Source organism: Carettochelys insculpta, chromosome 6, assembly GCF_033958435.1.
Source record: "Carettochelys insculpta isolate YL-2023 chromosome 6, ASM3395843v1, whole genome shotgun sequence".
NCBI lineage: Eukaryota > Metazoa > Chordata > Testudines > Carettochelyidae > Carettochelys > Carettochelys insculpta.
The window spans coordinates 58,019,507-58,034,101 of NC_134142.1; the positions used below are offsets into that span (position 1 = coordinate 58,019,507).

Sequence of the window (14,595 nt, forward strand, 5' to 3'; positions counted from 1 at the left end):
GAGTCCTTTGATCAAGACTCTCATCCCATTTCTGATCTGCCGTGTACCTTTATGCAGATCATTTAATGCCTGTGTTCCTCAGTGTCCCCATGTAAGAAATAGGAAAGATACTAGCTCACACTAGCTCAGAAGAGTTTGTGGGGATTAATTCTTCCCTGTTCATGAATCTCTTTGTAACCTCTGCATGAAAAGCAATAGATTAAAAAAAAATCTAAGAGGAAAGTCCCATTGCTGATTAAATTATTTCATTACAGCTATATCTTAGATTTGTTACAAATTATTCTTATATTAAGATTTATTTCCTTATTTAGAATTTTAGGTCTAGAACCTATTATCATAGAATGCTAGGACTGGAAGGGACCTTGAGAGGTCATTGAGTCCAGCCCCCTGCTGTAATGGCAGGACCAAGTACTGTCTAGACCATCCCTGATAGACATTTATCTAACCTGTTCTTAAATATCTCCAGAGATGGAGATTCCACAACCTCCCTAGGCAATTTATTCCAGTGTTTGACCACCCTGACAATTAGGAACTTTTTCCTAATGTCCAACCTAAACCTCCCTTGCTGCGGTTTAAGTTTATATACAATATAAACTTGCTCATAGGCAGTGATTCTTGGTTTCCTCTTTCTCCCCCTTCCCCTGCTTTGAATCTCTCTTGCAGCACATCAGGTGTGATGTACTTTCATTTTTGAGCCCCTCTTCTTTTTTAGGGTCAGCGTTGGCATCAGGGCAATGGATTCTTTGGACGAAACTGGCAACCAGGAGATGTGGTTGGTTGTATGATAAACTTAGAAGACAAATCCATGATCTTTACTCTAAATGGGGAGTTGCTTATAACCAATAAAGGTTCAGAACTTGCCTTTGCTGACTTTGAAATAGATAAGGGTAAGTTGAAACCTTTTATTTTTAAAGATACACTACAAGTGTACAGGAAAAAAATCACAGAAAATTATGTTGTACTACATAAAGAAGTCTGAAACTGTACCATTGCAGATGAATCTGTGTCTTCCTATTTCATGGTTGTGGATTTCTCATGCTAACAGAGCATCTCAGAGCTTTCAACTGAGTGAGAGACAATGACAAATCTTACTCCCTGTTGAGTCCATTGCTGTTGCCCCCCTATAGCCTTTTGTTGGACAAATGATTGTGCTGACTCCTGGTACATAAATGGGCCAAGCCTACTTCTTTTGTTGTTTCCTAATGATCAAGGGAAGTTATCAGCTATCTGGCTTGCTATGTTGCAGTGTAAAGGTAAGCCTGAAATTTAATTAAAAGATAATTAATTTGTTAGTGGTAGTGTGGTGAAAGGCTCTGCAAGCCCTAGTCTGGAAATAGAAAAAATGGGTTTCAAACAACTGTACTGAACTATCCCTTTAACCAGACTTCACTTTCCCCTTGTCAGTGGTCTCAGTGCCTCTGGGTTACATCTTTCTGTCCCCTGGGAAAGTGCATCCCAAGCTTTTGAGACCTTCCAGCAGTTCATACAAGACAAGCCCTTACTTGTTAGGCTGACAGACCTGGGTCATTGGCAGGAGGGAAAGAACCTGCAACCTTACGGGCTAACAACATGTGTTCTACCACAGGAGCAAAAAGCCAGCTAGCTCTCAGCCAAAACCAGGGGTTGGCAACCTGCAGCTCTGGAGATGCATGTGGCTCTTTAAGTAGCCACTTGCAGCTCTAAGCACTGCCACTGTTGGCTCCATGTGTGGCTCTGGAGGTGGCTGCTGCTTAAATGGAATTTATTAAAATAGGGGAGATAAAAAGCACGGTTTGACATTATTTATTAAGAAATGTCTCGTATTCACGTGCATTGCAGCACTTGAAGGATTGATTTTTGTACCTGAATTTGAAAAAATGGCTCTTCTCGCGATTTTGGTTGCAGAGCCCTGGCCAAGGCTATAGAGCAGAGACTTCACTCTCCCATGTCTGTGGTCTCCGTGCCTCTGGAGTTACGTATATATGTATGACGGGGGAGGACTCAAAAACTACAGTATTAAAAGTTTGTGCCTGTTATTAAACTGCATGTGCATGATGCAGGATAGTAAAATATCAGTAAGGAAACAAATTTTTGATTCCTGCTTCTGAGAGTTAATATAGATAATATGAAGCTAATTAAAATCATGACATACTGTCTCTCATACAATCCATACCAATGAATAACTGTTTCACTCCTTCCCTGGGGCCAGGGGCTGCACTTTATTGTCTACAAAGAGAGAGATTTTAAATGAGTGCAAGTAATGAAGCGTAAAAGTCAAGCATGATTATAAGAAATATGACACCTACCAGTGCCCAACTGAACAAACTATAGTAGATTCAGAGCAAAGTTTTCTTGCTACATGCTACAGCATATTGCTGACCAAGCTCTCAATTCAGGATTCCCCCTCAAGAGTTCAATGGCTGCTTTCTTTGTATTTTCAGGTGCAGAGAATGTGATGGGCAGGGAGAAATAAAAGCGTGTCTTGGAATGTTTGTCCCTCCATTTTACACTTTCAGTCCCCTTTTGAAAAACATTTCTAGCTGAGACTGAGGAGATGGTCTATGTAAAGGATATTCCCTGCTGGATAATTTTGTGGGTGTGGGGAGGGTGTGGCTAAATGTCCCATTTCCTGCAAGGAATGGCCATTTAGCAGGTAATGGTCAATCAGCTGTTTCCACCTGGCTGAGATGTCATCTTTCTCTTTGTCTCTGCGAAACTGGTTTGGCCACAGCACAGGTTATCTGGAAAACATGCTTTTAGTCACAGCCTTAACTTAATGTTTAACTTCATGTATAAAACTACTATATGCAATTTACCATGATAATATTGAGGAGCAAATTAAGTTTTAAATGATATTGCACAAGACATACTTTGTACAACATGAGTGCAATAGTGTGTTGGTATACTCCTGGTATATTCTGTCATAAAAATTCCTCTATGTTCTTCTGTTATCTTATTGCTGGCCTTGGTTTGTGTGGTCCATGATCACTACCAGAAATTGCTTTGATTTTGAATGCACATTAAGCCAATGCTAATTGGATGCGCAGTGGAATGAAGACAAAGTGATAGATAAATCACAGTAGTTGTAACCATGTTGGTTTCAAGGTACCAGAGAGATGAGATGGCTGAGGTAATATCTTATATGTATGTATTTCTTGGTTTATTTAGAAGCTGAGACAATAAAAGATATTATCTTGTTCATCTTACGTAATGCAGGCATTTCCCTGGATCCAGTAAGAAATTACAGAGTTTCCATCATGTACCCATGACAGCTGCTGAGGCTGGGGCAAAATCGGCTGTTGGTTGGCATTTCTGTTTGTAAAGAATCCCAAACCAAGTGCTTTTGGAATCTGTTAGGCAAGGTCACTGTTCACTCACTGAAATTGGGTCTGGGAGTCCATCCATCCTGGCGGCAGAACTGTTGGGGAAGTCCTGAGTGGTGGTACGACTCCATATGCTAGATTACAATGCCGCTCTCAGAAATTTGGCCTGGTTAAATTTAATCGTTTGCAATTCTGTGTACCAGATTGCAACACCCAGAGCAGGGAGCCAGGCCCAGCTCTGTGGACTAGGAACCGAGCCAGCACTGCAGAGTGAGTGTGAGGCAGGCTTGCTTTCCAATCCACTTCCATATCCTGGCCTCCCAACAGTAAGTTTTTGGAAGGGTGGGAACTTCAGTTTCAGATTTTACCCAACCCTCTCCCTACCCTCCCTTCCCTGCACAAAGAAAGCTCGGGGTGGTTCTGTAGCCAGTAATGAAGAAAATGCTAAGCAGCCTTACCCCTATGATTTCACTCATTTTTTGAATCTTCTGCTTCTGCCTCCCATAAAGGGGGATAGAGGTTACTGAAAAGTGACACTAGCCTAGAAAGACTTCAGGTCTCCCCTTCACCAGAAGGGACAGGCTCTGTCACTGTCTCTTTTACCTCTAGGAGCTGATCCCTTTATCTTTCTCCCTGCTGAACATCACCTACTTGAGTTATCAGCAGTTAGTCTGGACTCCCACCCTTACTGCTTATACATGCCTTCTGCCTGATCCAGTCCTAATGTCCCAAAGTCAAATGTCAGTCCTGGTATCTGAGATGTGCGTTCTGTTATCTCAAAAATCTCCAGCCAATTACAGTAAATGTTCCTGTGTAAAGAAGCAGAAGGCTCCCAAAAGCCTAGGAACATGTTTTCATTAATGGATGGTGGAAGCACAGAGCTTACTTCCTTCTGCGGCTGGGCAGAGGGAAGTGAAGGCACCCAGCTCTGCATTCTGGGATGTGCACTTTGCTTCTCTGTCTTTTTTTTCTAGGCTCTCTTTCCCCTACTAGTCCAATAAGTATCCCCAGTTGGTGAGAACATAGGAGAATGGGTGGACAGTTTAAGGATTTCAAAATAGTTTTCCATGCTTTACTTATGATAACCCTTGTCAATAATCATCTTCATGCATTAGCAGCAGGATGAGTTCTTTGCTACCTCTGGCAGATTTGTCAAACTTGATGTTCGCATTTACTTACCAAATTTATCTCTAATTTTTGTGGATTGCTGGAGTGTTAAGCCTTAGTGTGCTGAAAGATACAGCAGTTAATTCTGTGACATTTACAGGCTTTAATCACTTTCATTTATTTATTTTAAAATCTGGACTAGTCTGGTCTCAGAGTAGTCATGACATCTGCAGAGAGAGAGAGAGACAGAGAGTATAAGTGCCTTCTCTTCAAACCTCCTTCTATTTTCTAGTCTGTTGGTGGAATTCCCTTAGGGACCTTTTAGCTTCCTCTTATGTTATCACTGACTGCTACAAACATAACTAGGTTTGGTTCCCTTTTGCCAGTTTCCCAGGTGGCCAGTCTGTTCTTGTCTAACATTCTTGTCAACCTGATAAAGTGTGTTGTGAGATGGCTGTCGAGTGGGATAGACTGCCAGTATTGTTAGTTCTTCTTTGAACCACCAATGCGTATTAGGCAGTTGGTCACAGAGAGGCAGATCATGTGATTAGTTTTCCACAAGCACCAATATGGTGAGCTCATTTACAGAACCATACTTAAACAGTAATAATGAATTATGACAGTTAGTATTAATATCTTACATCCCAAAGGATCTCAAAGTGTGAGTGCATCGGATGTTTATATAATTAGGGGTTTTTGCTTTCATATGAGCGTGTACAATCCATTCATATCAATGCGGATTACATGCACGTGGTCAAAGAACAATATTTTTACATTTGGGATCATATTTCATTCACTACTCATATTTGTTGTTCTGCATTAGCTGCAATACACCAATTTTAAAAGATGACTATTGACTTGGCACCAATTTGAGCATTGTATGAAAGAGACTCTGTGTATCATGGAGATCTTTTTAAGACCTGCATACTCAGCATCATCATATTTCTGTGTGCATTAGTAGCTTTGTAGGAACACACAGACCTTCTCATCTTTATATGTTCCCCTGATCCATGAGCTCTTGAGTCTTGAGGGCTTGATAACTTAGCAGAAGGGTTGCTAGTTTGAGGAAATACGAGTCTTACAAATTTTACATGCTCCCCTAGAGTTTTTAAGGGCCACAAGAAAGTTCTGCAGGACCTGGAACCATGAAGGGCATCAAAGCTCTGCTAATATATATGGAGTTAATTTTCTGCCTGGGTTCCCACTCGTCTTTAGCTTCAGAGTACACCAGAGGCAAGTTGGGACCTTAAGGGTAAAGGGTGAAAAGTCTTTAACAAGCAAGTTCTTAAGAAAAAAATCAAGTCCATTGATTATTTTGGGAAAAAAAAAATTGTGGCCCAGTCATTTGTGTTGCCTTTTTTTTTTTTTTTTTTGGCTGTGTAGATAATTGTATTTCCTTCCATATTTTATATGTATTTGAATTTAATTTGTATTGTTGTTCTTGTAGATATGGATGCTATTTTTTTTCTAAAAATAATTTTGGGGTTGTGAGTGATAATTTTATTTTTACAACTTTTTCTTCCTGAAGGCGTGGTACTTGGAGGATTTTACAAGACAATAGCATTCACAATGGGATGGGTATGCGAATTTGGTAAACAGCTACTCCACAGAGAGCTAAAAAGAAAATTTGGCCAAGGACCCTCAGTGTGACCTCAATTTCTTACAGACATTTATGTGGGATATTTAATGTCTACACTCAGCAGACATGGTTTTGGGTACTAAAATTGCCGCTTAAGTATTTCCATTCATAAGTGTATGAACTTTGTTTTATTTGCCTCAGGAAGATAGAACTGAGTTGATCTTTCCTGTATTTAATTGATAGGTTCAAACAAACATGTTTTTGTCAAACCAGATGCTTAGCTCCCCAAAGGTATGTTTGTTCATCAAAAAAAATCCTGTGGCACTGAGTCTCAGACCCCGGTTCAACTGACTTGGGTTAGCAGGGTTTGCACTTGGGAGGTAAAAATAGCGGTGTAGATATTTCCACTCAGACTGGAACCTGGGCTTCAAGATCCATCCTCCATCCTGGGTTTCACAATCCATTCTCTAGCTTGAGCAAGAAATTATATAGTACTCGTTTTAGCCCCACAGCCCAAGTCCTATGAGCCTGAGTGAAATGACCCAGATTCTCAGATTTGGCACTAGGGGCTGTCTTTGCACTGAGGACATTTGCCAAACCACTGCTTCATTTTCCCATATTCACATTTATATTTCAAATACGACTGTGCTCGTGTATATAAATGTGGCAGTAAGGATGAAACTCACCTGGGTGCAGAGGTCTCAACAAAGCCCTCTCTGCCCCACCTAAGTCCTTAAACGGGAGTACAGGTGAAGCAGCGTAGCCTGGAGTGGGCCCTCATAGTGAGGATTAATTTCACATGTTTATATATCTGAATGTTGATTTTCTTCATTCTGGCATTATATTTACATGAGATAGAATCCAAAATAAATGCATGTGCTTTATACATTGTACTTTGTTCTCTATATTATCATTTATTTAGGTTTTGTCCCAATTTGCTCACTGGGTCTGTCTCAGATTGGCCGTATGAACCTTGGAAGGGATGCCAGCACTTTCAAGTATTACACAATGTGTGGCCTTCAAGAAGGTTTTGAACCTTTTGCTGTCAACATGAACAGAGATGTTGCTATGTGGTTTAGCAAACGCTTACCAACTTTTGTCAACGTGCCAAAAACTCATCCTCATATAGAGGTAACATTGCATGTTCAGAAAAATAAAGCTGTTATTACTTACAGACTTTAAGGCCAGTAGGGACCATTGCAGTGTAGTCTGACCTCTCACAGTCCTCAGAGACTCACCCACCCCCACTTCTGTAAGTCCATACTCTCTTAGCTGAGTTACTGAAGTCCCCAAATCTTAATTTAAATACTTCAAGTTACAGAAGAGCTCCAATTTGTTCTTCTTCAAATCAGCATGTGACCCTGGCTCTGCCCTGCAGAGTCTCTGTCAGTCTGACCTGGTGGAAACCATCCTTTCCAAATCAAAATATAGTGATTAGTTAGACCCTGACCATCTGTGCAAGACCCACTGTCCATGCACCTGGAAAAGAATACTCTGTTATAACTCAGATCCTTCCCCATTTAGTGTCTTGTCACTGATCACAAGAGAGATTTGCTAATAGCATTCACGGATGGACCACATGTTATTGTAGGTCACCACATCATATCATCCCCTTCAGAGATGATCAAGCTAAAATAAATTTTTTTTTTGCCTCCACTATCCCCTTTGGGAGGCTGTTCTAGAACTTTGTTCTTTGATAGCTAATTTATGTTCATTTGTTCTTGGGCTAACATTGCCCTTTAACTTAAATTATGCCCCTCCTCCCTGTGTTTATCCCTCTGTTGAATTTATAGAGGACAATCTTCTAGCATCTTTTGAATTGTTAGTTTAAACAAACCAAGATCCTTTAAGTCTATCACAAAGCCAGCTCTCCACTCCTCTGATAACCCCAGTGGCCCTTTTCTGTACCTCTTCCAGTCTGAACTCATCTGTTTTTAAACATAGGAGATCAGGATTATTGATGAGATCTCACCAGTGCCCTGTATAAGAGTGGCAACGCTTCTTTATCCCTACGAGAAATATTTCACCTGTTTCAGCCTTGGGTTGTCTTAACCAGAAGATTTCCTTGCCTGTCTCCCACTTCATTTATAATAGTAGTATCATCCCACATGGATGTTAATTTTTGTTCTTTACTACTCCTTACTCATTTATACTGGTGCACTACTGTCATTTAGACATGCAAAGCATGCCAGCTGTGGGTTATTTAAAACTTTTTTGCATGCAAATTTATATTTTCTTTTTTCCTTTTCTTGAACACATTAGCTGTGTCTACATGCGCACAAAACATCAAAATAAGTGGCCCTTTTTCAAAAGAGCAGGAGGAGCGTCCACAGGTGTAATGCCGTCTTTGGAAAGGAAATCAAAAGAATGGGACGCAGACGTCGAAATCCAAACCCTGATCCCGGATCAGGAAGATCAGCCCCTTTCGAAATACTAAATTGATAGAGTACATGTGTAGACACTCCACAGTCCACTTTTTCAAAATACGGGTCCACCATGTTGCCGGTCAGCTGGAGCATGGGGCCGCTCCAGCCGGCAGCAGCGGGGCTCTGTGGTCCCTGCGTCTGGCTGCCTTAAAGCTGCATGCATGCAGGAAACCCGTGGCAGGAAGCTGAGAGCATGCTAGGAGCAGCCTCTGCACAGGCTCCAGCCCCACGCTCCCGTACCGCAGCATGATCAGCAGCCAGGCCCCCCCCGTGAGTCCCACAGCCCCCCTCTCTGAGCCCCCGCAGGACTCACAGGGGGAGAAAAAAGGGCCCCCTCTTGGATGGAGCGGAGCTGCAGGATCTCCTCGGCTGTGGAAGGAGGAGGAGGCCCTGTATGAGATGGGGGTAAAGTGGCGCAATGCTGCTGCCTTCAGCTGCCTGGCTCAGGGCCTCCTGGCCAGGGGCCACCCGGAGTGTAGCGTGGAGCAGGTATGCTTCAAGTTCAAGGAGATGCGGCAGGGCTATGCCCAAGCCAGGGACCAGGCCAGCCGCTCCAAGGCTGCACCACCCATGTGCCCCTTCTTTGAGGAGCTCCAGGACAGCTCCCCACTCCTGTTGTTCCTGGACACCTCAAACGAGGAGCCACAGCCAGAGGAGGAGGAGCAGCCCAGACCGGGAACCCAGAAGGGCGAGGGGACCACAGAGTGCTTGATTAAGGAGGGGGACTTCACCATCATCCTCCCCTCCTGCTCCTCCAGCCAGGTGACAGGGAGCCGGACATCCCTGGACCTCGCTGAGGGACCCTCCGGTACGTAGAGGGAGGGGCACACACCTGCTCCACATGGTGAGGCCGACGCAACAGCTAGTCGTGCACACACAGGACCAGTGGTCCTGGGCTGCGCACAGGCCACCCCCCACATGAGATGCGGTACCCTGCGGTTAACCACCAGTGATGCCCAGCACCCGCCTTCAGTGGACAGCACCGCAAGCTGCATAGGGGCAGCAGCCGGTCCGTGTCGGACAGAACCTGGGGCCTGCACGCCACAGGCAGGGAAGGGCCACCTGCATGAGAGACCCCTGGATGCACCCCCAGGCCGGGAGGCCCAGCCTGTGAGGGGTGGCTCGGTGCCCCTTGGGGGGGGTCAGTGTCCTTTGAGGGAGCGGGGGCCCCATGAGGTGGGCCCCCTCCTTCCGGGGCACATTACTGACATGCTGTCCTCCTCTACACACAGACACACCATCTGTGGGTCAAGAGAGCCCTGCACCATCCCTCATCTCCAAGAGCCCCCCTGCAGCCCTCAGAGGCACCTGGATGCCACCCCACATGGCGTGCTGTCGGGGCCGTGGCTGGAGGGACCCCGCTGGGCCAAGGAGGACCCAGCCAGCCAGCACCAGGCCTTGGTGGCCGAACAGCACCTGCAGCTCGCCCAGGCCAAGATGGAGTGGCGGAGGGCAGCCTGGGAGAGGCTGCTGACCACCTTGGAGGGCATTGGCCACACCCTCTGGGACCATGTGGCCAATGTTGCCCACCTCCTGGCCCCCCACCAGCAGCTCCCCCACTGAGCCCGCCTCCCCGCCCCCACTGAGCCCGTGCCCTCCGCACCCACCAGGTCCACTCACGGGCATTGCCTGCTGGTGCTCACCACACTCTCTCCACCCTGCTGGGGACCCTGTACCTGGGGAGGCAGGGGCTCCAGAGGCCAATGGGGCTCATGGCCTGCCACCTGTGCCCTGGAGTGAGTTTCCTGCCCCCCTCCAAGTTAGGTTCCCACCCCCTGTACATAGTTAACATGAATAGTCTTGATAGATGTTTGTTTTAATGTTCACCACTCTGTGCTGTGCTCCTCAAGGGGATGGTGGGTGGTGGATGTGTGGGTGTGGTGCGGGTGGGGGTGGGGGGTGGCAGGAATGGTCGGTGGCAGATGTGTGTGGGATGTTGGTGTGCATGCGGGTCAGAGGTGGCTGTTGGCAAAGGCCTGCCTGAGGGCCTCCCGAGTGCGGTGGCCATCCCAGTGGGCCAGATGGATGAGGGTGGTGCCCGGCTGCTCATAGCCAGCGCTGGCTGGAGGGCCCCCCCGGGGACATGGGCATCCCCCCTTTCCCTCCGAAACATTGTGGAGGATGCAATAGGCACCCACCACCTGGAGCATGTTGAGGACCCCGACCTCCAGCCACATTTGGAGGCATCTCCACTGTCCCTCTAGGCGCCCAAAGGCCCACTCCATGATGCTGCGGGCGTGGTTGAGGTGCTGATGGAATGCCTGCTGGGTGGAGTCGGGGTGTCCCGTGTACGGCCTCATGAGCCATGGCTGCAGGTGGTATGCCATATCTGCCCCCATGCAGAGTGGCATGGTGATGTCCTCGGCCACCGGGATCTCCCACTGTGGGACAAAGGTGCTGGCCCCAGTGCACCGGCAGAGGCCGGAGTTTCCAGAAGATCCGGGCATTGTGGGTGTGGCTGGCCCAGCCCACATCGATGTCAATGAACCAGCCCTTCGTGTCCACCAGGGTCTGGAGCACCACTGAATGGTAGCTTTTGTGTTGATGTACTGGCCGGCGCTGTGTGGCAGGGTGTGGATGGGGATGTGCATGCCATCCAAAGCGCCAATGCAGTTCGGAAAGCCCAGGTCCTGGAAGCCAGTGATGGTGTTGTCCAGATCGCCCAGGCGGACGACCCTGTGGAGCAGCATCGCGTTGATGGCTCTGATGACCTGTGGCGGGGGAGGGGGGCAAGTACTCTAGTGCAGGTGTGGCAGCCGTCTTCCCCTCTGCCTCGGGCCCATTCTGTCCCCACTCATCCAGTTTCTGCCCCATCCAGCCCCTTGCAGCAGTGGGTTTCCTCTCCCCAGCCCCTCCATCCACCCGTAGGGGACACATGACCCCGCCCCACCTTACCTCCATAAGTACGGCCCTGACGGTGGCCTTGCCCACTTCGAACTGTTGTCCCATGGAACAGTAGGAGTCCGGGGTGGCCAGCTTCCGTATGGCAATCGTGACCTGTTTCTCCAGGGTGAGGGCTGGCCTCGTGCAGGTGTCCTGGTGGCAGAGTGCAGGGGCGAGTCAGTGGCGGATCTTGAAGGTTTGCCTTGACATGCGGAAGTTCTGCAGCCACCTTTCCTCGCCCCATTCCCCCAGCACCAGGCACTCCCACCAGTTGGTGCTGCTGGGGTGGATCCAGAGGCATGGGGTATCCAGATGGGCACCTGGCGGTGCTCCAGGTGGGGGAGCCCAATGGCCCCAGGGGGGACTACCCAGCCACCCCATGAGATTGGGTGTGGCTGCAGTGATGGTGCACGGCACTGCCAGCAGGGTGTCCATAATGAGGGTGTCCTCCTGCAGGAGCTGTTGCTGTGCCTTCATTGTGGGCACGGGTGGGCTCTGCTGGGCTGGGAAAGGCTAGGCAGCACTCGGCTCGTGCAGAGTGGAGGGAGGCGCCCTTTAAAGGGGGCATCTGGTTGCGGCCCTGGAAGGGCTTGTTAACCATGAGACCCTGTTGTCGGTGTTTCCTGCCTCCCTTCTTTTGAAAGAGGGCTTGGAGCCTTGTGGATGCTTTCTTTCAAAAGACCTGCGGCAGCACTTCGAAAGAGCGGATCGAAATGCTGATCTGGTAATGGCATCGGGTGCTCCCTTTTGATGGCTGCTGTTTCGACCACTGAAATTCGATTTTTGCTCTTTCAAAAGGGCGCTCACATGTAGACCCAGCTATTTTGTCTGCCTTATGTTGAGGGCCTGTTTAGTCACCTTGACCATACATCATGATAGAAATTATTGAAATCCTATATTAAAATTAAAGTGAGACTCTAAAGTTCAACTCCATCTGAACTGACTGAATAACACCAACCTACCTACTACTCCTTTTGAATTCTGAGAGCAAGGGATTAACAATCCAAATAGTATCTGTTCTTACATTTTTTCTACTGAACTTCTCGCTTGACTTTATCATATGAGGATACAAACCTGTAAATAGCTGTCTGTCCATAATAAGTTAATTCTTGGTCAGCTGAATGCAGCATGAATTAATACAAAATTTTGATGATGTGTTTCTCAGTTTTATAAATGAATTTGCAATTATTTTTATGATTTTTAGATAACAAGAATCGATGGAACCATTGACAGCCCGCCTTGCTTAAAAGTGACCCACAAGACATTTGGCACCCAGAACAGCAATGCAGACATGATATATTGTCGTTTGAGCATGCCCATTGAGTTCCATCCATCCTTTAACCATGGCACTGCTGTGGAAAGTGCATCAGTTGATGCCTTCCAAAAAAGGTTAGACTTATGTTTATTAATCTTGTGGTAGACTTCAGGTTGAATTAAAAAACAAAAAACAAAAAAACCCCTTCATTATTCTTTTTTTACGTATAGTACTTTCCATTCATTTTTCTTTTACACACGCAGTAGTTTCATAGGATCTGTTACTGATGTTATTGATTAATTATCAGAGCACCCTGTTTTAACTGTGAAAGGTTAAATTACTGTAAAACAACACTTTGGCTATCTAGTCTTTTGCAGCAAACAAGAAATGATTGTATCTAAAGCAAGCTAGTAATAGGGCTCTAGTTATTCATTGTCTTGACTTTGAGACATGCTAAGCACTTAAAATCCCAGTGAGATTTGCAGGTATTAGCAGCTCTGAAAGCCAGTCCAGAATCTTTTATTTACTTTCATCTTGAATTGATATTACATAATCCTCATCCAGTTTCATATGTCAGCTCCTCTTTGTAGTTTATTTGCAAATGCATCAATAAATATACTCAGTGAAGGCAAAAGACCATCTATTGTTGGCTGTTCTAAATACAGTTCTTTCTCATATCAGTGGGAATGATCACATATGCACCACCTTCCTTCCTTGATTCTCTCTTGAAGGATTTTCTGCATGCCATTGACTTAGAGAGTGGACGTACAATAGTCTGTGCCCTGCAAACAGCAACTATTCTATATGATCAAGTTTGTTCAAATAATTCAAAGAAATTATAGATTGAACCTCCCTCGTCTGGCATTCTTGGGACCTGATGGGTTCCAAACGAGAGAATTTGCTGAACTGTTGATGGTCAATATTGTCCAGCACATTATCAATACTTCCACTGCTTACTGGGCTCTTAGAAGACATTTAGGAGTAAATTACAGCTAAATAACAGCACAGAACACTGAGAGCCAAGATCGGTATCTGTAAACACACTTTATGGAACCACAGGAAACTTGGCCACAATTATGATGAGTGGTTGTATGGCTAACTAAAATCATGCCAAATTCCAGATGTTGCTGGACAAGAGAGTTCCAGATTAGAGAGGTTCAACCTGTACAATGTTACTTAATATTTCGACCTACCAAATTACTACAATGCTTCTTTTTTTGACTTCAGAAAACAAGGCCAGGAATCTGCTCTTCATACTACTACAGTAAGTAAATATGCTCAGTAATGCTTTTTCATTATTGAATCATATTTGCTGCATGGTACCATGTTCGCTTAAGTAGTCTTTTGAAAATTCCTGTGAAATATTTTCCAGTGATTGTACTGTATTTAAGTGTATCAACATTGGCCAAGGTTTTAAAATTCAACACTTGTGTTTAAGTATTTAAACACTATCTTTTTGTGGGCTATTTCTTGTTTATTGTACTGTTTGCAACTACTTTACTAACTGTAATATTTCTAAATTAGGAGAAACCATTTTCTTATATTTCAGGACTTATTTCAGCAGCTTTACAGAAACATTCCTTTAAGCACCATAGAGAATATGCACAGTAGCTCTGCTGTTTGCTTTTTAAATACTCCATATATATGTGATGACCTCTTCCTGTATGTGTTAAGTATGTTTATTTTTGTTTTCATAATAGCATTCAATTTTACACTACTTTTTTTCATTTCAGTACTATTACTCAGTGCGAATATTTGCTGGTCAAGACCCATCCTGTGTGTGGGTTGGCTGGGTAACACCTGACTACCACTTTTACAGTGAAAATTTTGACCTCAGCAAAAATTGCACAGTGACAGTTACTTTAGGTGATGAAAGAGGCAGGGTTCATGAAAGGTAGGGGACTTAACATTTAACTTATTTAATAATTTTTTAAGTTACCTATTTACTTGTTTGAACTGAATTTAATGTTGTTGACGAAGAATGAAACTGAAGTAACAATGAACTGTGTTCTAATGCTCATTTAAATTCAAAGTATTAGGTGG

At 45.2% G+C, this 14,595-nt stretch overlaps 1 protein-coding gene across 1 annotated transcript in view; it reads left to right on the forward strand.

The window, feature by feature from the left end:
• RYR3 (ryanodine receptor 3) overlaps window positions 1–14,595 on the forward strand; it is a 572,218-nt gene that overhangs the window by 258,575 nt on the left and 299,048 nt on the right. Inside the window, exons 28-32 of the mRNA XM_074996957.1 lie at window positions 713–887; window positions 6,911–7,119; window positions 12,502–12,686; window positions 13,780–13,816; window positions 14,286–14,446. Coding sequence (XP_074853058.1) covers window positions 713–887; window positions 6,911–7,119; window positions 12,502–12,686; window positions 13,780–13,816; window positions 14,286–14,446 — 767 coding nt within the window. The remainder of the gene's footprint in view (window positions 1–712; window positions 888–6,910; window positions 7,120–12,501; window positions 12,687–13,779; window positions 13,817–14,285; window positions 14,447–14,595) is intronic.